This window comes from Lissotriton helveticus, chromosome 6 (genome assembly GCF_964261635.1).
Source record: "Lissotriton helveticus chromosome 6, aLisHel1.1, whole genome shotgun sequence".
Lineage (NCBI taxonomy): Eukaryota > Metazoa > Chordata > Amphibia > Caudata > Salamandridae > Lissotriton > Lissotriton helveticus.
This window is the reverse complement of record NC_136067.1, coordinates 1,369,089,069-1,369,114,870: the sequence shown is the minus strand read 5'-3', so window position 1 is coordinate 1,369,114,870 and position 25,802 is coordinate 1,369,089,069. Positions and strand designations below refer to the sequence as shown.

Sequence of the window (25,802 nt, the reverse complement as noted above, 5' to 3'; positions counted from 1 at the left end):
TTTGCATAGCAGCTTTGTATTAGAACTGTCAATAAAGAAAGTGTGCCTGCTTTGTTACACTGAACTCATCTCTTCCTGAGGATGCTTCTCGACCCCTCCATCATTGTGAGGATGCCAATCAGGTAAACTTGGAATGTGGAAAACTGTGATTAGGTGCTCTCAATCTTTCTCTATTATGTTCAATGGAAACAAAGAAGGCTTTGAGAGTGTGCTGCTTCAGAACGGAGGCTGCCTGTCTCTGTAAAAACTTTGACGGAAACTAGAAAACCGCACGCCTACCTAGAACCACAGTGCACAACTATGTGAGTCTGCAGGCCAATCTTTATGCCTCTTACTTCAAGTTCAATGCAGTTTAAACGAAAAAGTCAACATACTAACACATTTCAGTGTTTAATAACCTAATTAAAAATGATTGTAAATCTCATCTCATATGTTACACTTTTTATTGCCTTGTTGGTTTTTTGTATATTAACAGTATTCTCTCATGCCTTTATGCATTGATAAATAACTGTTTGTACGAAGTATTGTTTTCACAACAATTTTAATTCTTTAATAAACCTTCACTTGAACTTAAAAAAAATGATTGTACATCAATCCTGTCTTTGGACTGTCACACAAATGTTGGGTCACATTCGTAACATTATCAATGAACAGGTGGCCTCGCCGACAGGGCGACAGAGTAATTTGCTCTATCGCCCTGGCTGAGAAACAAGCTGCCGGCCAGGATTTAAATCGGGCCCTGTCTCTTTAAATGTATGGAGACATGGAGCTACATTAATACCATGTCAACTAACAATGAGGTCTTAGAAGTACATATTTTTCAGTTCATTCGGAATGTCCACAGTCTTCACTTGCCAGGGGGTAGTTAGTCTGACTTTTATTGTCTATTTTACGATATAGGGCAGTCCGCCATCTCAACAACTTGTGACTTTGCGGCTCAAGCAACTGGGCGACTCATTTATGGTAAACGACACAGACTGATCTCACATCAGGCACACCTGAATTGTAAAACCACATGCCATCAGCTATCAGAACGAATCCCTTCTACATTACCTTCAGTAGTGGAATGAAAAGTCTCCTGTTCAAACAAGCCCTCTCAACATGATCGGTGCATTGGGTTCTCCCATGCTACACCTTACTATAGTTTATGAATAAGGTCCCGAATGAGCAGACATTTCTTTTAAAAGACATCACTACTAACCACATCCTTGCTGGATATTTTATTCCGCCTAGGATGCATTTCTTCACTTGACTGAATACTATAATAATGCTGGCCCTTGCTTCCACCGGTCAACTCATATATATTGTCTTTATTTTTTGCTAATAATTTACAATTTGTGCCCTGCTTCGAGCAATAATAAACATCTATGCCATATAGTATTATTCAATACAACCTTATAACTTTGTAAAGTGGTCTGTCACCCCAGGGTCATGTAAGGTCATGCATGTGCTATGCAAAACCAAAAATAAAATAAAATACTTGATTTGATTTTGAGCTTTGTAAAGCACGAACACATACCCTGCTGTGTCTCGGCGCTAAGAAATGGGGAAACAGAGAACACTTAGTTCAAACCATCATCATTCACACGATTATGTCTTAGGCAATGTCTCTACACTGGTCTTAATATCGTCAAGATACAAGACTGAGCTGCAGCCCAGCATCCTTTCTTCCTGATGTGTATGCTCCCTTTTTAATAATCTAATTTGACTAGCATTGCCAGGTAAATATTGTATGATCGGTACTGCACAATTTTGTGTGATCTCTTATTTTTACACTTTGGGCCTTATTACGATGTCGGGCGGACTCACATCCGACATACCTTTGTTCGGCAGTCCCAACCAAAGTAATACAATACGACTGCACATGGTGTGGTTGCATACTCCCATTTCTCTATGGGAGCTTGTGCTGCGGCCGTAAACCGGCAGTAGCACAAGCTTCCTTAGAGAAATGGGAGAATATGCTCATCTCTGCACCGCATGGTGCAGGGATTAACAGGGGGCCTGCCACGTGGTGCAGGGATTAACAGGGGGGTACCATAGGTGCCCCCTCGGCCCCCAACCAGAGGCCTCAGGGTAAAGGAAAGCCTGACATGGAAAGCCTGTAAAACGGACATTGTAATCCCTACGGTGGAAATGCCGTCCATATGGATTACGTGCTAGTCCCCGACTGGCCGACAGACTCCTTGAGCCCATCGGAATCCAGCCAGAATGACCGGCTGATTTTACTTTCGACCGCCTGCAACATACTGCAGGAGTCGAAAGTGAAACCCGCAATGAGGCTTTCCGGGTCTCATCGTAATGAGGCCCTTTGTATGCTCCTATAAATAAATATATGGCTAGGTGCTAAAGTTGATCTGAAACCCAGACCTTCCATACCTACCAAATGGTAACAAGAAGGGCTGATGCATCAAGCGAAGCACAGATGATAGTTGGTTATCCCAGTAAGGGAAGGTGACTATTAGTTTTAATCTTATAACTATGAGGTACTAGTAACACTTGATAAACTACTCAGACATAATTTTAGTTGTCCTGACGTGGAGGAACGTATTAATATACTGTACATGGTGGTCACTATATGGTAACAAATTAGAGATGTATTATAGGGAGGTGTCACAAAGGGTGTAGTTGTTAATACAATCCATGGGAGCTAAGTAAATATCAAAATATGGCCACTGCTATCCTATCCATTTGTATATTGTTATGCATGGCTCTCCTAGAGAGCTGTTAGCGTAAATGACTGGATTCTAAATCCATTGCGTCACTGCTATAAACCACATCCTATGATGTAGCAATGGATGGGTAACAGAATTAGTTAACCACTGTTGGTAAGTCGTAAAGAAATTCCAGGATGTTCTGTCAGGGCTCTCTGAGAGTCTGTCAGTGCATCCCTGGAATGCGGGAAGCCCAGCTTCTGGATGGGAGGAAAGGGAAAGGATTGAACAGAGAGCGGTGGGCGTCGGCGGCAGGAGACTGGGTATTATATATTTTTTTTAATTGTGACAATGAAGAAAGGGCATATTATGTAAGTCATGTGCCCCTATATAGCATCTGAAACCAGGGGCAGATTTTGGGGTGCATAAATTACATGAAATTATAGATGGTAAAAAGCTAATAATGGGGGTGCTTTTTTCACCTCTGGGTTCTGAGTGACATCATAGACAACGCAATCTTTGCTCGCCTTGTCGATTTGATGTCACTCAGAACCCTTGATGAAAAACATTACAATAATTCACTATCACTCAGCTATAAATCGTACATCATTATTAAAACAGCTCACCTCTTCAGGAGCCCAATGATGGGAATCATGTATGCTTCAAAGCACCGTTTGGTCTCCTTATTGCTACTCGTATTATAATGCTGAGGGTTTCCAAAGTAATATGGCTTTACACCTAATTCCCCAGCTCTACTAACAAGTTTCTTTAAATGCTGCGGTACGGACTGCAAGGAGTAATTTATGTAGTGTCCGCGAGGAATAATGATCTGATATGAAATTCTGGTGCTTTCATGAACAATTGGAAATTAGTATCCCAACTACCATCCTGTTCTTGAAAAGTGGGGTGCCTACTTTTTGTTGTAAAGGGTCAATTTGATGGTATGCAGCCCCACTCATTTAAAATATTTTCACAACTATTCTTTAGTATTTTGTTTTTATACAGAAATAGACCTGTCCAGAATGTGCTTTTTTGAATGTCCAAAATGCCACAACCAACCTTGCTAATGTGTCTTGGTCATCAATAGTGATTGACAGGCCGATCCAGCCACCCAGCGGCCTCCACCTTCAGCCTTGGGCTCTGCCCTACCCTGAGCATGCAACAACTGGCTACAGCTAGAAGTCTTTGGTGTGTGCCGAGGAGGAGACATCCCACGTGATTAAGCAACCCTCTAAAACATGAAAGCTTGGCAAGAAATGTGTTTAATCTACTTTTACCTAATGTTTCACGCAGAAGGGCATATTTTTCTAAAAAATACGATGGCCTCATCATTCTTTCAACAACTTTATTTAAAGTTTTACATGGAGCGATACAGACGTGGCCATCGCCCCATAAGAACCCATGAATGATAGGAGATGACCACCAGCATAGAGTAGAATCAGGAAAGTAAAACACAGTATGCAGCATATAGGAATCACGCAATATTAGAGAGAGCTCAACAGTGGCACATTCAAGAAATCCCACCTGCAACAATGTACAGGAGAGGGAGAGGACAGTGGGCGGAAAATACATGAACACACCTTGCAAATGGGCAGTTTGATAAGATAAGGCCTATGTTAGCATAGGGACTCAGTCAAAGAGGAGGGTAGGCATGCATAATTTAGTTTTTTTTTTAAAGGTGTGTGATGTCCCCCATTTAAAAATAATCCATCAGGACAGCAGCTGCATTCTATTGAGTGGCAGAGTACTTTCTACACATACGTGTCTCTCCAAATGTATGCTGTGGCGTGGGTTGCTTCAGGTGCAGAGAAGCAGATTAGAAGTTGGGTTGATATGCTATGCGGTGGGCTGGAGCGCCTGTGAATAATCGGTGCCAGTAATTGCAGGTGGGTTGCACAAGCACACATTTTTTAGAAATCTGGACGTATTGTTCTTTTTCACAGTTTGACTGAGCAGTGAGTGAAACGCAGAAAAGAGGATAGAGAAAGAGAGGGAAACAACCCGAAAAAGAGAAAGCGGTGAGCCCCACGACAACGGATCAAAATAATATAGATGATACCTTGAAAGAAAATTAAAATCAAGCTTTCTTAAATTGTTTTCAATCATTTTTTGTCTAATAACATTCATAATTGTTAATGTTCAGTTTTGTGTAATGAAATTGGTTTACTGAAATTGTTGGTTGGTAATAGAAAAACGTATTAGGAGATAATTTGCGAGGGGGTCCGAAATTTCGGCTGCCTAGGAACCTCCACAGTGTTTAATCTGCCACTGGGTCCCAGCACATTTTTTAAACATAGCAAGCACTAATGGTATCCTAAATTAAGACACACTACACTTCCGTATTAAAGGGTTTAAGACGAGCATTTTTTTAAGGCACTCCCTTACGTGCAAGTGGGAACTCTAAAAGTGCAATACTTTTTTTCAGAAAGTTTACCTTAAAGTGCATTAGGTTTTGATACAAGCACGGCGTAGGTTTAACTGTTCCGTCACGTGCCTGTTAGGAAAGCTCTTCACAATACTTTCTCTTTCTGCCTGATGCAAGTGTTTTTAATTTTCACTTAGCCATCCCTCTCTAATTTTAGCTTTACATTTTCTTTTCACGTCACATTGAACGCCATTTAATCCATTCCTAACAAATGTGCAACAGCTATTCAATTACAAAAAAATAACCTCGAGAATGAAACACAACTGTATTTTAGAGTTAAACATGTTTTTAGACATTATAAAAGCCCCCTTCCTAAAACCCCATTGGCCGGTAGTAAAAGATGTAAAATTGCAGCATATGCATGAAGAACAACACCGCCTACCATAATTTCTTGGAAACAACAAGCACAGTAAGCCCAGCAACATTTAAAAAGAAAAGTCCCGATCAAAGAAACAGCTGTTTTCCACTTACTACATCTTTAAAACAGATGGTGAAATTGTTTCACCATGTTGCAAAAAAAGAGCAAAAATCGCCTGCTGCAGTTGAAGTTCGAACCTTACTTAAAGCGAAAAACTGACAACATGACCACGTGTTTGAATAGTCCTGCTTTTAGGAGCACATAGATCAGTTTACTTCCAGATGGTCTATTGCTGACAAATAATGTTGGTCTTTTATGGCTATAGGTTGAACTAGCCCTTTTGATGGTATTTTGGTAGAAGTTATTTTAGAAGGGAGCAGAAACCAAGGACTTTGACCGGACTAGTGGATCTTTAAAACATGGTTGCGTACAAAGACCTACTGAGAAAACAAGTTCACTGATCAAGGCATCAGTCAATGATTCTTTAAGGAGGAAGGGGCAGCTGAGGAAAGGAATCAACTTGCTGGTCAATAGGTAGGGTTTGTTGGTTAGTTCAGAGGAGCTGGGGCAAGGAGGAAAGTTGAGATAAGGATGAAACTGGAGATAAGAACAAAGATGAAGTTAAAAAGTAAGAGGATAGAGGGAGCTTTATATATGGACACTTTAGAGAAGGACTACCTTAAATTTTGATTTAAAAAACAGGACAAAAGTAAAATGCAAAACTTGGAAAGGTACCAGGTTTCCAAAATGATCAGTAAGCCAAAAATATGCCTGTTTAAGTCATGTACCTTAGCTGTATATGGTAGTGCGGCCACTCCTTTTGTTCACTTTGTTGGGAAGCAAACGAAGATGCTAACAATTAGAAAGCACTTTGCTAGCAAAAGTATTGAAACCTGTGTTTGGAATGTTGAGACTTTTGGGATGTATTTATCTAACAGCAGCATTATAGTTAGTGTTTAATTGGAAAAGTTAAATAACCTCATCCGATTAGGTGACTACGCACAGACATTACACCGTAACATTAGCTGATGAGACTTACACGAGCTACACATTTATGGTATGCACACTCGGGTATTACTCACACACACATATATGGAGACAGATCTACTGTTTGCTCATAAGAAGGCTGTAGATTATATTACACGAAGAAAGACCCCAAATAAGAATCAGAAAAGCATTGCCAATGTGAGATATGACGCATAACAAATGCATCATATACACTATATTAACATCTTGTATACTGTGATATAACTTTTTCAAAAAATCACTGGCCCCATCTTGTGCAATGTGACATTAATTCTTAAGGCTGGCATGGGAGCACATAACTAATCACAACAACCACTAGATTAACCACTAAAGGTGGGTTCCTTAGGTAGCGTGCTAATCGTCATAAAGGGCTTCAACGCCTTGTCTGGGGTAGTAAGCACTATATAAATACAATTACAATTTGTCAGGAATGTATTGACTGACGCCAGCTAACAGGGAGAATCACCTGTGATCCAGACCAACTACAGCAATCCCAGTGAATGAGATCATGATGACAGCGACATCAGGGTAAAGCTAAATGTACAAGCTGTAAGTAAGCTATCTTTCACCTCAAGCCAGCACCAAACTCGCATCAAAGTAATTGTTGACACATTAAAATAAACAGAAGGCACCATAAGTTGGGTCATAATTCTTGGGTTTATCCATTTCTCAACTACACCAGTTAGGTGCGGTAAAGTAAAAGGAATTATTGTGTCGGGGAGGCGTGGGGGGATTTGCTAATTGCTGTTCTGTAGTTGTGTGGAACAATGAGCAGATATGAAGAGGGGTAGCTATGGGTCGTCCATTCTTTGAAGATACCCTGCATGTCTCTTAACACCTTCTCCAATGTTAGGAACCCCCTTTCACCAGGGACACACAACAGAAGCTAAATCACCAAAGACACCAGATACAGAAAGGCAAATATTTGGAAGCACCATGGGCATGATAAGCTAGTTTTGGTAGCTTTTGTTTTTCACAACTTTTCATTCTTGAATTGGTTTTAATATTGTTGGCATTATTAGGCTGCTCTGAAGGTACAATTGGTTTTGTTCTCCCACAAAGATGCAATGGTTGAACAGTACATACAGCATATTCTGCTAACACAATACATTGCTATAATATTCCATGGACTCAAAAAGGGAGGAGCTGAACGATCCTTGGCACAAGTGCGATATTGGGTAACATTAATTAAACGAGAGGTACTATAGTGTCACACTCCTCAACCAAGCAGAGAGAAATATGTAGATGGTACTTCCTGGAATAAATATCGTATAACAGTAATAGAACTTGGATTACGAGTAGACAAGTGCAGATTGCACCATTTTACCCAATAGAAAAAAAATCGGATTTACTACAATTCTGACCGCTGAGACGAATTTCATATGCAGAAATTAATGTTTTGCCCCTCAGAAATTCTGCTACAGCAAACTTTCTGTACACTTGGCATCTTCCACTACATAGAAGTGGAACAGTCAGGGTTGTATAAACAAACAAAGCAAAGGCAATCCATTTATCCAGTAGTCGCATCCTGTCTTTGGCTCATCCATGTGGCATTGGGAGAGCCACAATTATATGATCTCTGAACCTGCTTATTGAACTAAATAAGAAATACAAATAAATTGTGAACAAGAATCGAAAAAAATGGGAAAAACTAAAGGAAAATACACATCACATGATAGCAGATGTTGCATTTGTAGGGCTAGAATTAATCCTATCTAAAATTGGACCTGCCCTCCTCCCCAACCGGACCAAAATCTTTAATCATTCGCTATCGCAATCCACGGTACCTTCACTCTGGAAAGAGGCCATAGTCGGACCCATCCTGAAAAAGCCGACCGCCGACCCCAAACAGCTCTCCAACTACCGACCAATCTCCCTCCTACCCCTGTTTGATAAAATCATGGAATCATTGGTCAATAAGTCAACTATCTAAACACCTGGAAAGCAATAACCTGCTTGACCCATCTCAGTCGGGGTTTAGGGCATTCCACAGCACCAAAACTGCCTTATTAGAGATGGTTGATAACATCAGGCTCTCTTTTGATGCCAGACAATCGCCATACTGGTCTTACTTGACCTATCGGCTGCTTTCAACACCATCTCTCATGCCATCCTCCTGGATCGCCTATGGGAGTTAAGTGTTGAGGGCTCCGTACTGAACTGGCTCAAGGGCTACCCGATGGACCGATCATCCAAAGTCCAAATAGGAGACTTTTCCTCCAAGAGCCAGCCAAATGACAAGGGTTTCCCACAGGGATCCATCTTAAACCCCACACTTTTTAACTTGTATGTGTCCCCCTTAGCCAAGATAATCAAAGCCCATGGCTTTCAAACAGTGTCATACGTGGATGACACGCAATTACTAATCACCCTAGGACCCGACCCCACCAACACTAAACAAAGATTCAAACACTGCATGATGGCCATAAATGACTGGATGACAAACAACCATCTTCTACTCAATGAAAGCAAAACAGAAATCATGCTCTTTAGTGATGCACAGAAACTATGGATCAACGACTGGTGGCCCCCCTCTCTGGAACCCTGCCCCCCCACCAAAGACAACCGCCCACAACCGTGGAGTGATAATAGATAACAAACTCTCCATGTCGGACCATATTAGTAATATAGTCTGCACTAGCTATGGTCTAATGTGCAGTCTTAGAAAAATCTTCAAGTGGATTCCTTTATACTCCCACATACCCCTGGTACAGGGACTAATCATTAGTCGCTTGGACTACGGAAACTCACAGCTTGCATCCATAAATGAAGAGCATCTAGCAAAGCTCCAGGTCTGCAAAATACTGCAGCCAGGCTGGTCCTAAACCTCCCCCCCCCCCGATCACCCTCAGCGCCCAGTCTAAAGACCCTCCACTGGCTCCCCATCAGAAAGCCGATTAATTTCAAATTCCGCTGTCTGGTACACAAAACCCTCAATAATAAAGGACCGCAATATCTAGCTAAAAAACTGACAAAACACCAACCAGTAAGAACTCAGCAGAAAACACCTCCTAACGGTACCTAAGGTCTGCACAATCAGAAACGGTGGTAGATCCTTTTCTAGAATTGCTCCTGAAATATGGAACACATCGCCTCTACATCTCCGATTGGAAATCGATCACAAGGAATTCAGCAGAACCCTTAAAACCTGGCTATTCTAGCACTGTCACCCCGTCCTCCCGGTTTTTGAGTATTAGCTAGCGCTAGGAGACCTATGGGTGATATATGAGCTTAATAAATACCAAATACAATACAATACAATCCTGCGTGGGAGCATGTGGAAGGGAAATCAGAGACATACTGTACAAGGTATTATTCTGCAGCATTGTGTGAAATAGAAATTACCTTCATTATACTGACAAAAAGAGGTAACCAATATAAAAGGTAAAGCAAATATACAAAGCATGTCACTAAGCATCAGGTGTCTGAAGAAGGGATATAAGGATATACTTGTGCAATCTGACAAGTAGGGGGATACAATTAATATATCATGGATGGAGCTTAATATTCACCCTTTCGCTGCCAAGATTTCTATGCATTTTCTATATGTTCTAAGGGCAGCCATGGAGTTAAACAAAGAGGTCCTTGTTTTGGTGGGTCTGTCTTTTGGAGATAGTAGTCTAAATGATGCCAGAGAGGTGGAAGTTGAAGGGTGGCATCTGTGGTGCATAGTAGGGCATTGTCAGCATCACATGTGAACGCGAGTCAAGCCCACAACAAATGTTTTAAGCATTATATTGATTATTTCTATTTTGGATATTGTTTCATGGTTCTAGTGAGCATGAGGTCTAGCATCAGTAAGTTGGAGTCACATAGGACGGGCATAGGCCCTGCCATGAAGCCATGAATATGTGAAGGGCCACAGCTAATGTCCAGTGAATGTTAAATATTTTGTCTATACAGTTTGAAAACCTTTCCAATACCAGCAGGACATACTGAACAACTAAATTGAATATGAGCCAAGCCGCCTTTATTTTTATCCACAATTTCAACTCTTATCACTTGGAATTAGGCTCAGTAAAAATAGCCTGGAGGGTGTTTATTAAGCACTGGTTATTGAAGCTGTCGCCCACACTACTTGAGGTGAAGATAACTCAGATAAGAAAAAGACCGCTGCCCCGTCTTTTAGAGAGCAAAGTTAATGTGATTCATTTCACGGTGCTCGAGGGGGAGCTGCGTCTTGGTTTAAGGCTCCACAGAGAACTCTTCGAAATTTTCTAGCATACAGGCTAGGCTCTCCGGCACTATTGCGTGACCCGTGCGGATAAGAATCCTGAATAAAGTCCGCAATAGACAAATAGATCGGTTGATCTATTAAAATTAAATGAGGTTTTTGGTCCTGAGGAGAACACCAGATAAATTTAAAGTGTTCGAAACTAGTCGACCTGTTTTTTTGACCTATTGAGTGTTTTCAATTATTGTAATTGTTCCTCGATTTTGACAAGAATTATGTAAACTATGCACCTTAGGTCTTGTTATTTCTCAACAAATGTGTTCATGTTGAACCTTAAATTGTTAGGGTGTTCGGATGAATGAGTGTTTTTGTTGCACATAGTGTGTGAACTAGAGTGTGACAGTGTGCCTGTATTTTTTATGGAAATTGGAAGGATGCGATAATTGTTGTTGATTGTACTTTTTTTGTGTAATTATGACAAAAATGTTAAAAACCCATACAAATAAATTTATGGTTTAATTAATTTTGAAAAATAAAAAACTGAGAATTCAAAAAACTAAAAGGTCACGTCTGTTTAGGTCTAGGTGACTCTATTGAAATTAAGTGAAACTAATTATCAGTACTGGCTTTCTATGGTTTTGTTCTCATTGTGTGGCTCTGCCTTACTGATTAGGAGTCCAAACCCTGGTTGTTCTACCCTGGTTATTGGTCGGTATCTGCACTGTGCCTAGGAAAGAATCATTTTGAATGCAAATGGGTTGGAATCGATTAGAGTGGAACCCTCTTGAGGCAATCTATGTCTGCTGAGGGATGTATAGTTGCAACTCCCATTTGGTCTGTAGTGCAGTAAGGTAAGGACTCTGGGATTCGAGAAGCTTAGGAGTGTATATACCCTAACTGCCATATGTTCTGCTGTACTTGTTTTTAGGGTCTCTGGAAGGCCAGGCAGGAGTGTGAGAAGGTTTAATCATCCTAATTTCAATATACATTTCTAAGCATTAAGAAATTATAACAATCAGTATTCGGAAGTGTGTATTTGCCATGCAGTTTCAAAACTGAAGAGATGCATTTATTTACCCAATCAGGACAGAGGCGATGTTGCTTTCGATCTTACTTCTTTTATTCTGCCATACTGACATTAGGTTGGAGTAATAGACGTTATTATTTATTTTTTAAGTGTTACAACAACAGGGCTTGGGCGGTGTCCTGTCGAATGAGTGTGCAATGAGCCACAGGGCTGGTATCTATGGTGAGGGTTGAAAACAAAATTGGGTACATCAGTTCTCTCTTAACCTCCAGCTCTACCAGGGAAGTTGGAGAACCAAAGAAAGACTTGACAGATGTGTAATAAACCATTTATGCAAACTGCATCCATGCAAGGACTTTCCCAGTTCTCATTTAAGTGAAATGTTAGCTTTTTTGCTATTCATAAAATAAATATCAATACCCATTTATCAAAAGAGGTCAATAAGTCCATAGATAAGCTTATCAGTAACATGTTTGTCAAGAAATTCACAATAGTGGTAATCATTATTGTTAAGGTCTCCAGTCTTCCCCACCACAAGACATTCTTTGGAAGCCATATCTCTAATAGATCTTTAGTTTAGCAAGTATATGTTTTCAGTTGTATTTAACCACATAATGTAAATTGGTGGAGACCCATATTCCGAAATATTTGATGCATTGAGGATGCAGTTGGAGCCCTTGGTCTTTATAATATCTGGGAGACATAGCGGACTTAGCAGAAGCACTTCCATTTTGTCTTGGGCTAGCCAAATGACACGAAATATTAATCTATGAATGGAGCTGTGGGCATCTGAAGAAAAGACTAGGATATCAGTTGCTTATTCTGCCGTTTTGCAGATGTGCAAGATCAAACTAATGTCAGAAATATCTGCTGTGTTATCAAGCATACATAATGAAGTATCTACAGCAAGTAAGAATAAGAGGGGAGCAAGGGGGCATCGCCGACGTGTACCATTACCAAGTCAGAAGCTGTTGTATCCCCATAGTTGATCAGGGCACTCGCATCTTAAATGGGTTTGAACTCATGGACATTGTTCAACCTTATTCAACTTGTGAGAAGGAACGCAATGTACTCTATCAATTTCAATTACTCTTGAGAAAATTATTCCTCAAGGCATTTGGGATGCATTCCTCAAGGAATTTGGAGCAGGAAACCGCATCTAGGAATTTAGAGCAGAAATAAGCCTCCTCCACAGATTGTTTTGGAGGACCAAAGAGTTTGTGTTTGCCTCTTCCGTTTCCGTCCTCTAAATCACTGATTTCACATTGAGATTTCTGGAAATTTTTGTATGTTAGCTCAGTCCTCATGCAATGCTGTGTTCTATTGTCCCTCAGCTTACTCACACTCCGGGGCGTTACGTGGGGCTGTGGGGATCCGCAGGGGTAGTTGCCCCCGGTGCAAAATTCTTAGGGGTGCAAAATTTTAAAAGAATGTATTGCATCTCCCTTACCAGTGGCATTTTAGCACTCCCTGAGCGAATGGTGCAGGGGTTAGAAAGCGCAATACTTTCTTTTAAAATGTTGCCCCGGGCACCGGCAACCCACCCTACGCCACTGCTCACACTAGTTTCCACCTGACAGATTGAGGGTTGGATCTCTTAAATCCTTCCAGATTCTGCTATTTCCACCTGCATTAAATCCATGTTTTGTTTTCATGCTCTGTGCATTTCTGTGAACTGCCAGCAATTTCTTCAGGATAACTTTCAAGCTAAGATTGTGGTCTATTTCGTCTCCAACTGGTGAGTTTGGAATTGGAGATTTCAGTAGGGTGAACCTAGGCATCAAAAATTGAGTACAAATAGAGGTTCATGTGCCTGGACAAGTTGGGTTAGCATAAACAGGTTTTTTAAATGCACAGGCCTAACCAGAGGTATTACGGCACTGGAGTAGGGAAAACAATATGATGGCAATTCACATATATGTATGGTCAGCTTAAGAAGCTGTTTAAATGTTCATTTGTAACGAACAAATGATGTTCCACTTTCCAGGGCAGAAAAGGCAGGAGGTCAAATCAGCAACTACAGTTAGATAGATAACACTAGTCATTTTATAGAAGCACAAGAACATACATGCACTAGTGGGGCCAAAAGAACACTGGAAATCTGGACCAAACAATACAAGAGCGCCATGCATGTGGATGTTGTTGTCATCTGTTACTGCACTCTAGCTGTCTGTCACAGGAAGTTTTCTGGAAAGGGCATTGATTGTTTTACCAGCCTTATTTGTTTTCACTGTCCTCGTGTATAGTGGTGGTGAATAGCCTCATTAAGGAAGATGCACTATTATCAGCATGGCTGGAACAGTTCAATAGATAAGTCGGGAATTTGGTGGCGGAAATGGCTGAATTTGGTCTGTCGAGGAAAGATACTGTGCAGTCATTCATCTCAGGAGCTGCAATTTAATAGGTGCAGCAGTAGACTCGCCATTTTTTTTCCACCTGGTTTCCATTTCTCCTATGCAGGTGGTCTGTGACACAGTGATTAGTTTCAGGTGGAAGGAGCAGGCGTCATTATCCTCCAACTTTGGGTACAAAGGATAAAGATGTTGTGCTGGATAGCAAGGTCGCGTTGCTCACTGATGGTGCTCCAAGAGGGGAGAACGCATCTTAGGTCTAGGTGGCTTCGGCCACAGTGGTGATGTGTTTGGGGTCGGATAGAGAATTTAAGCAGGGCATTAAGGTGACATATGGAGGTAGGGCACTTCTCAAATCCCAAATTCTGCATTTTTTACATGCTCAGGGATATCACTCCATTGCTGGTAATGGCCATTTTTTACAAGTTTATGGGAGAGGAGAATTGACGCTCACAGGGAAGCTGCGATATTTTGTTCCATCTCTTTCAGTGGTTAGACCAATAACTATCCTTATCTCATTAATCTCACACTGAAATGTACCCCTGGAGCAGTAAAAAGCATAAAAAGCTGTATATTGGCATGTTATAAAATACTGAAATTAATAGCGGAATAATCAAATATTGGTTTAAGAGCATGTTTCGACTTTCATCTACAGTTTAAAATGTAATAAAAGTTCATACATTTACCATGTCGTATATTCCCCCTAATATATACAAACACACAAAATCATCTTAGTGTCAGCACAGAAGACAGAATTACAAAAAAGCTACATTTCCCAGATCCTATGGTTTTACCCATTTAAGCATTCCAGAGGGATAAAAATATGTTTGTTATAAGGAGGGTTAAGCAACCTTTAGCAACGTTGCCTTTGCAGGGGACCCTAAATCCTGCCATTGCCCACATGTTCATAAGTCAGCACAGGAGTCTGAGTACAGCAACACTGTAACTTACCAGACTTTAACCTTAGTTCCCCGAGGCATCCATATGCCGCTTGATGCTTGTCATATTGACCTTTAATTGCCTCGCCTTCCTCAGGAGCTGGAAGAAAAAACAGAAGGGCATATCAGTGTGCATTCAACATTACTTCCTATCTAACAAATTCTCCAATTAGTCCAGCATCCCATGGGAAAAGCTTTGATGCATGCAGATCTCATTTCCCCTATTCTAATTTGTTATAGGTTGCCAAATGTCTCTAAAAATTGGTTACCTGACCCTTTTAGACTAACACAGTGTTTTATTGACACGGTATCACTAGTATTATTCCAGAGACGCTTTATCAACCCTACCAATTCGGATTCCCATGTTATTCCACCTTTCGGTGTGGGAAAGGGACAGTAACACATCTAAGGTATCCTGGTGAAAGTCAAAGTTCTCTTAGAAATTAGGTACAACAGCATACTTTCTTACTGAAACTGCTAAAGAAAAAATGCTAATTCTGTGATTGACGAAAGACAGCGGTCTTAAGAAAATGACCAGAAAGGTTACTGAGTTTCCAGGAGAAGGAAAGGCAGCCTACGCACACAATAAAGGGTTATCATTAAAGGATCGTGCAATGTTTATCGTTTTCCGCTAGGATCTATGTAAACAAGGCTTGTTCTCATTAGTGATGTCTCACTGGAAACCTCTCTCTTCTGCATGCTTTCTCATCTAGATTACTGAGAGCTCACCATAGACCAGTGTCACAAAGCTGTGCCACTTATTATAGTGAAACAATCAAATCATTTTAGGAAGTAATTATACATATCTCTAGCACAAAATCACAAAGGTAAAAAAAATATCCTAAACTGCTGCATGGGCTAGGCATGCTGTGCGATATTGATTTCATTACAGATATGATTGATTCAAACTCAAAGTAGACAAAAAACTAAAATATATATATATATATATATATATATATATATATAAAACATGCTGCATTTAAATGGTATACAGCTTCCTCTAAAACAAATAGAATAATCTTTAAAACATGTGTACTGTTATGGAGAAACCCCTACCACAACTCTGAAAGGAACATCTTTCTAAAACTGTTGTGGAAATATAACAGCTTACACAGAACCACTAAAACGCCAAACGATGCTCAAAAGGCTCTTATATCAGAGCCTATCCCATCGGACAATTTTTTGCAACTCGAGACAATGCGACAGTCCTAGGAATTTTGGATTTCTCTGCTGCCGTTTACGGTAGTAGGTGAATTCATAGAAAAACAAAAACATACAAAGCATATTGGAAGAAACAAAGTCATGGAAATGCATTTAAATACAGAATGTAAAGGAGCATTTAACTGCAGTGGCGGCTCCTCCGCTATGGCAGAGGAGCGTCGCCCCACTGATTTCGAGCAGTGGAAAGGAAAGGAAATATTAAATGATAATTACTAAGTTATTATAATTTTGTATTTCCTTTGTGGGCAAGCGGGTGGGTGGGGATGCTTTACTCACGGAGCAGGTGGTTTGCCCACTCTTAAGTGCCCAATGACGGTTTGCTTGGCCCTCTCTGGCTGCCCCAACCAGTCATGCATACTTTCCCCTTCTCCATGCCGGCGGCATTTCAGCCTGCATGGAGAACATGCCCACCCCTCCAGCCCCTGGCAGAGTGCCATGTCTCGGCGCTCAGACCAATCACAACGCTGCATTGCAGCGCTATGATTGACATAGGGGAGGAAGCATGACTGCCTTCTTCCAGTTCCTGAAGTCGGAAGCAGGAGAGCAGGAGCTGGAAGAGAGACGGGGAACCCGCGGAAAGGTACGTTATTTTATTAAGTTCCCTTCTGCAATCGCAACCCCCCCCCCCAGGCACAATACCCCCCACAAGCCCCTGTGCCCACCCCGCCTAACCGTGGGCCATGCTGGCCGCCACTGTTTAACAGTAAACACAATTTAAAAGAAACTAAATTAACAGTTGTAACATGTTTACAAATGTCAGAGCAACCCAAACCCCGGAATAATTTATTGGTACAAAGGTTACAGTTCACATGCAGCACCCACAATTTTAGAAGACAGCTCCTGCATGGGGACAGTGTTTGTCTGAATTGCAGAGCTGAAGTAACACGCTTCCCGGAGGAAAAAAACTGAGGATTGCGACACACCGCATGGAGAAAAGAAGAAATAATGACGGTTTTACACAGATTGTTTTTTTGTTACTAAAGATCCTGCTGTTTTTATAGATTTTCTATTAACATGGAACTTGTGTGCTGAAAGGAATACCAGGTATGAGTGAACCCTCTGCTTCCTTCCAGTTAGAATGACAGTTGATCTGATGAAAGATCAACATTCTAAACTGCTGCCCCACAAGCAAGAGCATAAAATACATTGAAACGGAATTGTTAAAAATTGGATAAAAATAGCCTTTTTCGAGGAAAAAGACATTCCTCCAAAAGGTTTCGATTAATCAAAGAAACCAATGTTAACGCAATAATTTGCTAAATTTTTTCCATTATGAAGTAACGAGGAGTATGTGTTTCAAAGAAAACATTGTCCATTAATTCACATACAACCACTGTTTACACCATAAACCATAACATCCCATATTGCCTAGCATCCTGTTCTATAGAAATTATGTTTTGGCATTAATTTCTTCATTTCTTATTGGTAGCATTAAGAAATTTGCCACTCCTTGCCTACACCCTCATGAAGTGGCACCCCTCAAGTTTTAATTATTTCCCCGATATAATCCAGTCTTTACCTTTACCGTCCAAGAGCCCTTGAGACGAATGTGCAGGAACCTTATGAAACTGAACCGCTCCAATTCTAAAATTCTGCCCCTACACAAAAAGCGCAGTCCTTGAGATAGCCAACTTTGGTCCCCATTGCTAGCCGAGGATCCCAAACCTGTTCTGTCTGTCTGCAGCTTGAGCACCATTCTAGACTCACAATTGTCTCCTTAGCCACGGATGGCAGCTGTGGCAGATTCACGCTTCTTCCACCTGGAAGCCCTCCAAAGATTTCTCTTCTTTTCTTGTAAGGTAGATTTTTCACATGCTTAAATTTAGCTTCGATTGAAATATGACAATTCTATCTACTTAGGCTTGTTGGAGGATCCAAAATGAAGTGGTAAGAATTCTTTTTGGTCTAAAATAATTTGACCACATCTCAAAACACCTTGAAAAACACTACTGGCTTCGACTCAGAAAAGGGGTCCAATTCAAATCTGCTTACATCCTACACAAAATATTCTACAACGAAACTCCTACTTTTCCAACTGGAATTCACTGTCAAAAGAAAGCCCACATTTAAACAAGCGCAGTCAAGACCCTTATAGAACATAAGGTCTTCTCTTTGAACACCCTACCTCTCAATCTACGAGCAGAACCCAATCTGTTTAGATTTAAAAAGCGTCCCACAATCCGGCTGGTTTCTAAATAGGTCCAGTCTTAAGCAATATCACTATCTAAGAGCCACTCAGTAGCTCTGCAGTCTCTCCAAGGTCCCTTCTATAACTCCAGTAGACTAAAATACGAGTCACAGCACTCTCTTCAGACAACACTAAAATTAAACTGAAAAAACAAACAATAACATAATCAGAAATGTGCACCCAAGCTATATTTTCTTTTATCAGACCACAAAGTTAACTACAAGGTTGAACAACACATACAAACCAATGTAGGACTGTCCCATTGATTAGAACATATGGTAGGTAAATTTTCACAATCAAAGTTTCCAAGAGAGCTGTGTATTCCAATAAATGTTTTAATATCTTTATCAGTTCTTTCCACAATATCAGATGCAATTCAAATCCAGTAACATAAATGTTCACTTTTTTTGCCACATAGTGCGTTCACGGGTTACAGCCAATCCTATGTGCATATATTTTAATGGGTTTCCATTTAGTAAGGACAATTTGATGTGGGCATCTTTACACTGTGGTGGGCAAACCTCCCATCACACAGCACATCGTAAGACAACTGTTCTTTGGGTCCTGGTGCAGTCAGTGAGAGTATCCACAGTGAACTTTTTACCACTGATGTCCTGGGTCACAGATACAAGTGCACTTCATTTGGTTACATAAGTTTCTCATTTTGAACGTTTAAATATCTTGTGGTAGCAAATGTGATCTGTCACAGCTTACTTACTCCAGGAGGTAGTAATGGTTTAGAATCTCAAACACTTGGGACACATAAAAAACACAATAAATTCAAAGCCCAGTTGGAGCTATAACTTCAGTGAATAATAGGTGTTCAAGGACTAAAACTAAAATAAACTAGGTGCTAGCATCTTAGCGTCTTGCAGGACCCAAACGTAAACCCAAATACGATCCTAATATTTATGCCCTGGGTGCCACATTGTTATAACAAGTGGCCCTATGATGAATCTAATATGGTGGAAAGTTTGGGTGTTGCTGCCTGCCCTTGGATGCCCTTGGGTTTACTAAATTTGAGTTTAGTCCCAGTCCCTAATGGGACAGGTGTGTCGGAATATATCTGGGTGAATAGTTTATGCCTGCTCTAATTTCTTGATATTCCTGGGTGCAGGTGGCAGAAATATGTAGGTTTGTGCTTTCTCCGCAATAGCTAAAGCCAGTTACCTAAAAAAGAACCATCAGTCAAGTTGGAGGAGGGGTCCGATACAAATTGTTACAGTCTATTAATGCTAAAATGGCCCTTCTAATGGTTGTGCAATAAGGTTGACCATCTATAGCCAATGGAACACTCCCAAAGTTTGGGGGTGAAATACAAACACTCCCCCCCCCCCCTGGTTAGGTAGGATGGCCCTGGGACACTGAGCAGGACCAGAACAATGCTGGAAAGTGCCTTTTGCATCCCCATCACATTTCATGTGGGAGGGGCTTCTAGAGACATACTGGCAGCGAGGCTACACCTCCGAGATCTCCTGTACATAGGCTTCAGTGAGAGGAGTTCTATTTTTTTTTCTTTTGCTATTCGTTTGGGTAATCCAGCCTCCTATTTGTCCAACCTGGGTACAAGTCTAGGGTTTTCCATAAATGGTAGGCCTAGTCTTCAAAATCAGCAACCAGCAAGGTCCTGTTATAGGCATTTGTCCTTATGGTCTTTTGCGCAGGGTTGCCTCGAAAGATCAGACAAAAAAAAGCAACCACTGGCTACGGACAGCCTGTATACAGCTTATCTTGAGGACACTGTAGAAAAGAAAAGCTAGAGTCAAATCAAGTGCAAGCATCACTTAGAAAACAAACAACCTCCAAGAAGCAGGTCGTTGTTCCTGAGCTTTTGTACTTCCTCCATGGCCTTTGCACTCCCAGACCAATGGATAACTACTTCCGACTGGACAAGGTAATTGTAGATTGTACCCAGACATCCTGTGTCAATTTATCCTTGCTGCTAGGTAGTACTCAATAAAACAAGGGATGATGGCAGGTTTCAGATATTGTCAACTGTAGTTGGTTTGGCAAAGGCGGAGACATAGATCCTTCCCAGGCCTCCAAACAGCTACAGTTTTGAGGGGAAGGTTCAGAAAACAATGGGAAAGCAATTTGTCACAGCCACAGAGGAGGAAGACAATCTGCAGGTTATCCACCAACTTCTTAACACCGTTCAACCTGTACATGTATTTTATCTGGTCCTAATCAGATGAAACATGTAAGGATAAACTAGCTACCACATGCCACATGGGGGCGTTACGGGAGACTGAACTAAAATTTACAGTGCTAGGTCTGGTGGGTTGGTTTCCTAACAGTGATGCAGGTAAAAAGTACTATCCCCCTGAACTACCATTCAGCTACAACCAAATGGCATTCACCATGTAGCCTGGCATGACAGGGTAGTAGCCATCCTCGACAATAGGAGGGAGTACACACTAAGTATCTCCTTTTATCAATAGAGCCCAAGTTCAGGCATCAAATCTATCTCAGAGCATGGATATCTTCCAATGTAACAAGAGTGTCGAGTCCACAGGGAGGTTCAACGGGAAGGGGTGTAAAACGTAGGGTAGTAAAAAAACAAAAACATGCAGGGCAGGTCGTATTAACCAAGCCATGCCAGAACTTCGACTTCTACAAACAATAACACCAAGGGCACCCGGCACTAGCTCCAGAAGCAGTGGCAAACAGGAGGTACCTATCAATTTCAACAGAACTGGTGGGAACCACTTAGATACAAGAAATCGGTGACAGTCCTGTTTCAGGAGATCTAGCCAGATCTACTGTAACGTTTAGGCACAAACAAGGCATGCTCCAGAAAGAACATGGAACAACATCAGAAACATTAGGTTGAATGATGCCACAACTACAGGGCACTGCCAGCGAAGGGGCCCCTTCCTAAGAGGTTGCCTCGAGGAGAGCTAATAGAGATCGGCAAATCTCCACCCAAATGACATAACAAAAATGTTTGTTATGAACTGACATAACTTGAAAATATTGTGGTCACATGACTCAGCAAGGAACAAATCACAGAGATTACAAGAGAAAACACTGGTAGACACTAATAAACATGAATGGACTAGCATTATCAACTGACAGAGGAAAGGTAGGATGTGGCAGGGTAGCAACTTGCATAGTACATTGGTGAAATGCTTAAATTGTGACATTGTTTTCCCACACTCTCTGCAAACACTCAGTGGTGTTATATATAGAATTAGACTGGCGGAGTGAATCTGAGGTTTGAATCCAAAAACGGGGACATATGTAGGAGTTTTCTACTACTCTTGTAATATTTCTTTTGTTGTTGATTGTTTGCTAATTCTATGGTTCCCATTCAGTCTTGCAAACCTTATCCATTTGCACTAACAGTTACTGTCCTTCAGTGATTTAAATTCCTCTTAGCCAAATGCAACCATCTGGTGAAACGTTGATGTTTTTTTGAGGTGACTGCCCACCTGACTTGCTGCTTACAGAAGGATCTTTCCTTTTGTAGCTCTTTCCATCATATACATGGTGCCCTTCACTGGGTCCCTTAGCTACTAAAGCCTCATTTACCACATGTATGTTGATAAAGTCTTCATTCACCTCAAAATGCCTAAGAAACCAGAAAATCACAAATATGTTTTTCACTGTCACGAGACAGTGACAAACAATTAAGTAAGTAAAATTTTATTCGATCATTTTTATGACCATAACAAATAAAAAACATCACAGTTCATAGTTAAAACCAAATACTTCATAAAAGAGAATTAAAAAGAAGAGGTACCTCCATATGTATTTAAAAACGATTAAAACACGATCCCTCTAATATGATCACAAGCAGAAACAATTGTTTATGCCTAGTAGGTACCAAAACTGAAATCCTTCTCCTCCGCCGTAAGAATCAGACACTGTCACAATTGGCCTCCAGCCTTTGCCCCCTCCCCCACCTCCATTAATCTGTCAAGACTTTGGTTGATATAATTGCCAATGACCTCTCTCCTTTTTCAACCAAGTCCATGCTGTGGCCAAAAAAACAATTCTTCCACCCTTCTTTGCCTTAGTGGAATCCTCCACTACCGGAAAGACAAAGGCAAATATTCCACCACAGTGCTGTTGTCCTCTCCCATATCGCTTATTGTTTAAACACAGTCTAAATCAGCCTCCCAGCCAGCAACCTGGCAAAACTACAAAGAGATCAAAATGACATAACTCCCCCCACCCCCAACAACGGAAGAGCTCTGACCACATCACCACAGATCTATTGTTCATCCACTAGCTACCAATAAAGGAAACATTTAAATATGCCTGGGCGGAGTTCACGGAGAAGTGACCAAAAAACTCTACCGCGCTAGGTGGAGTTTCGCAAGCGATGGACTGCGTTAGGCCGGACTGTTTGCACTGATTTGTAGCGCCAGGTATTTGCAGAGCGCTGGAAAATTAGTGCAAATGACGCCATGTGCAGCGCAAGAGGGCACTGCTTGTTTCTACCGCTCGAGTAAATGTTCTACTCGAGCGGCAGCTTCCTTAATGCGAACAGAAGGTTTCTCAACGCGAGCGGGTGCGACCATCCGTGACCGCCCGCGTTGAGACATTTGACCGGGAGGTGGCCTGGAGTGAGATTTTCCTCGTTCATGCTCGCCAACTTCACGTTGCTGGGAAAACCCTCTGCTACACGGACTGGAGTTATTCAGAACTCCGTGTGCTATACAGAGCGCAGAGTGGGAAAAACGCACTGAGCGGAGCAGAATTTCACAACCAGTCCTACAATTTAAATTCAAACTCCTCCGATTAATCCACAAGGCCCAGCAAGGATTTAGACCTCCTACTTCACTAATATTTTTAACCAATCGTGCCCGACCACAGGCAGAAGGTGAGCCTCCAAAAACACCTCAACAGGGACGCCAAAATTACATTGGCTTGTGGCATGCAGGCTCGAGTCAGGGTACCAGGCGGGTGGACGGCGTCCCCCCACTTATTTTACCGGGTGGACGGCGCCCCCCCCCTTATTTTACCGGGTGGATGCCGTCCCCCCCTGCCAAACAGCTGGACTTCACTCTTTGGCCTCTCTGGGACGAGGCGCTCTGAGTTCACAGCACGCTGCTCATGCGCTGATTTCTCAGATGCAATCGCATCTAAGGGGTGAGCGAGGGGAGACAATGAGCCTGATGGTGCAAGCCACCTTTCGTGATGTCACTTCCTGTCGTGACGTCACTTCCGGTGACAGCGTCCCCCCCACTTCTTTTTTAGGTTTCGCCTAGTGAAGGCTGCGCTTGAGCAGCTCTCGCTGGGAGAAAACTGATGTTTCAGAGAGTGGGGCTTGAACCTGCACCTCTTCTGCATTGTCTGGCTTCCTAAACGGAGGCCAGCCATTGGAGTAGAGGGGCGTCACTCTGTTCAAGTCCCGTCTTTTTGGGATGGAGGGGTGGGTTTTTTACGTTCTTTCTCTTTTCTTTCTCTCCTCTTCCAGCCAATGGGAAGAGGAGAGAACGAAAAACACGCCCCTCAATCCCAAAAATGACGTGCGTTTCTCCGAGGCATTCTTGCTTCGCCTCAGAGAAACGTGGTACTGTTCATGGCGTGGACCAACCTCCGCTACGGACCTCTGCTGCTTGTTAAGTCTCGTTCCAAATTCGTCAGCTCTGGCCCTGCCCACGCACTTAAAGTGAAGCTGCTTGGTTAGCGACTTTCCGTTGCTCTGAGCTGTTTGAAAAGGCCCGCAGCGCGTTCCTAAGGAGGGCCGTGTGGAGTGGAGGTATGTCCCGCAGCGGGGAGCGTGCACGCACGGCGTGTGAAAGCTGTCCCGGCGGCTCACACTCCATCCCTAAAGTCGATGGCAATCTGTTAGCGGCTGCAGAGGGGGCGCGGAGGGCGCAGCAGCTCGGCCGGCCCATTGTCATGTTGGCTTTGTGTGCGGGGAGCAGGGGGCATCGGGTTTTGTTCTCTCCGTGGTCCACTCATATACTCATGCCTGCACGCACTCAAACATACAGAAACGCACAGTCACAAAAGCATGCAGACTCAAATAGAAAAAAAACATTTATAATGAGTGTTTATACATAACAGTTGACGCACTTAATGGTGCATATGATGTCTCTCACAGAAACAGACCCGGAGACTGAAACTTGGGGCGGAAACAAACCACAACGACACAAAAACTAAAGCACACAGGTATACACCGGCACACATAGATGCACACACAGTCGCATCTACAAAACACACACCCGCACTCTTGCTTGCACGCGTACTCTTAAACAAAACTGTACACAATCCACACTGGCACACACTAACAAATATAGTGCACAGGCACACTGACACACACAGTCGATTCTAACTCTCTCACGTGCACACTATCCTTTCACAGGCTCACCACACACACGTGTTTACGGGCTCGACCGCATGATCCACCTCTACTCACGCAAGCCCAATTATATACAAGGGCACATGCGTTCACACCCGCTGCTCATTTTACACAACATACAGGAAATATAGAGTTGCGTAGCTCCTATATTATTTGAATTCCACAGTTGGCCCAAACATCTATGTGCACCCTTTGCAGCCAGTGTGGTCTTGGTATGTTTAAAAGAGCCTGGACGCAGGACACGTGAACCCGAGCACACTCGGCATGCAGTCTCCCCGTGGGCCGGTCTGCTCGGAGCAGCTGGGCGCAGTAATCTGATCCGAGACAAAGGCATGCCCCACCGGTGCCGGCAGGGTAAACAGCTCCCTTTCTCATGGAGATCAGGGTCGGGCAGTTGATCTGTGATCCTTTTTCTCACCACTCTTTCTCTCTCTGTGTTTTTAAAGGGAGGGAGCAGCTTATCCATCATCTGCCCCCCTCGCGCCAGCTGAGCCACGCGACCGGCCCTTTCTCATTGTAATCCGCGCGCATGCCTTCGCAAACTGCCCGAGCACTACGCTTACCTCACACGCACCGGTACAGGAGGGTAATGTGACCGGAGTAGAAGCGGGTACAGGGGTCGTTTGCCTGGTGGCTCCCGGGTATTGTGTCGGGTACGGGGTCGTGTGGCCGGGGTAAGGTGGGTACGTGGGTCGTGTAACTGGCGGGTCCGGGTGGTCATGATCTGGGCGGGTGGTGTTGTAGGATGGTTTCCTGGGCGCCGCCGCAATCTTGTGCAGCCCTGGCTCGCGAGGAAGTGACTGGTAGACCAGGGAGTGGAGTGTAGGCCGGGGGCTAAAATCCGAGCACGGACAGTGCTGCCCGCACCCCGCCCTGGACCAGCGAACAAACAAGGACACCGCAGCTGCAGACTGGACCCTGCTCAAGAGCCTCAAAGGCCCACAGTCACTTGTCGCTGCTGCACTGGACTGATCGAGCCCCCAGCTTTGGCCCATGTGACTGATGGAGATGGACCTGTTTAGGGAAGCTGCCCTCGGGGTATTGTGGCACATGTGTTGATTCCCTCTCATTCCGCCATTTGATCCTACCGGACCTTGCATGGTATTTGTTAAGGGGGGAGGGTT

General features: G+C 42.6%; 1 protein-coding gene across 1 annotated transcript in view; it reads right to left on the bottom strand.

Moving 5' to 3' along the window:
• The window catches only part of SYNJ2 (synaptojanin 2), a 724,073-nt gene that overhangs the window by 587,545 nt on the left and 110,726 nt on the right, over positions 1-25,802 (bottom strand). Inside the window, exon 2 of the mRNA XM_078649121.1 lies at positions 14,964-15,050. Within this exon, the coding sequence (XP_078505247.1) occupies positions 14,964-15,050 (87 nt within the window). The remainder of the gene's footprint in view (positions 1-14,963; positions 15,051-25,802) is intronic.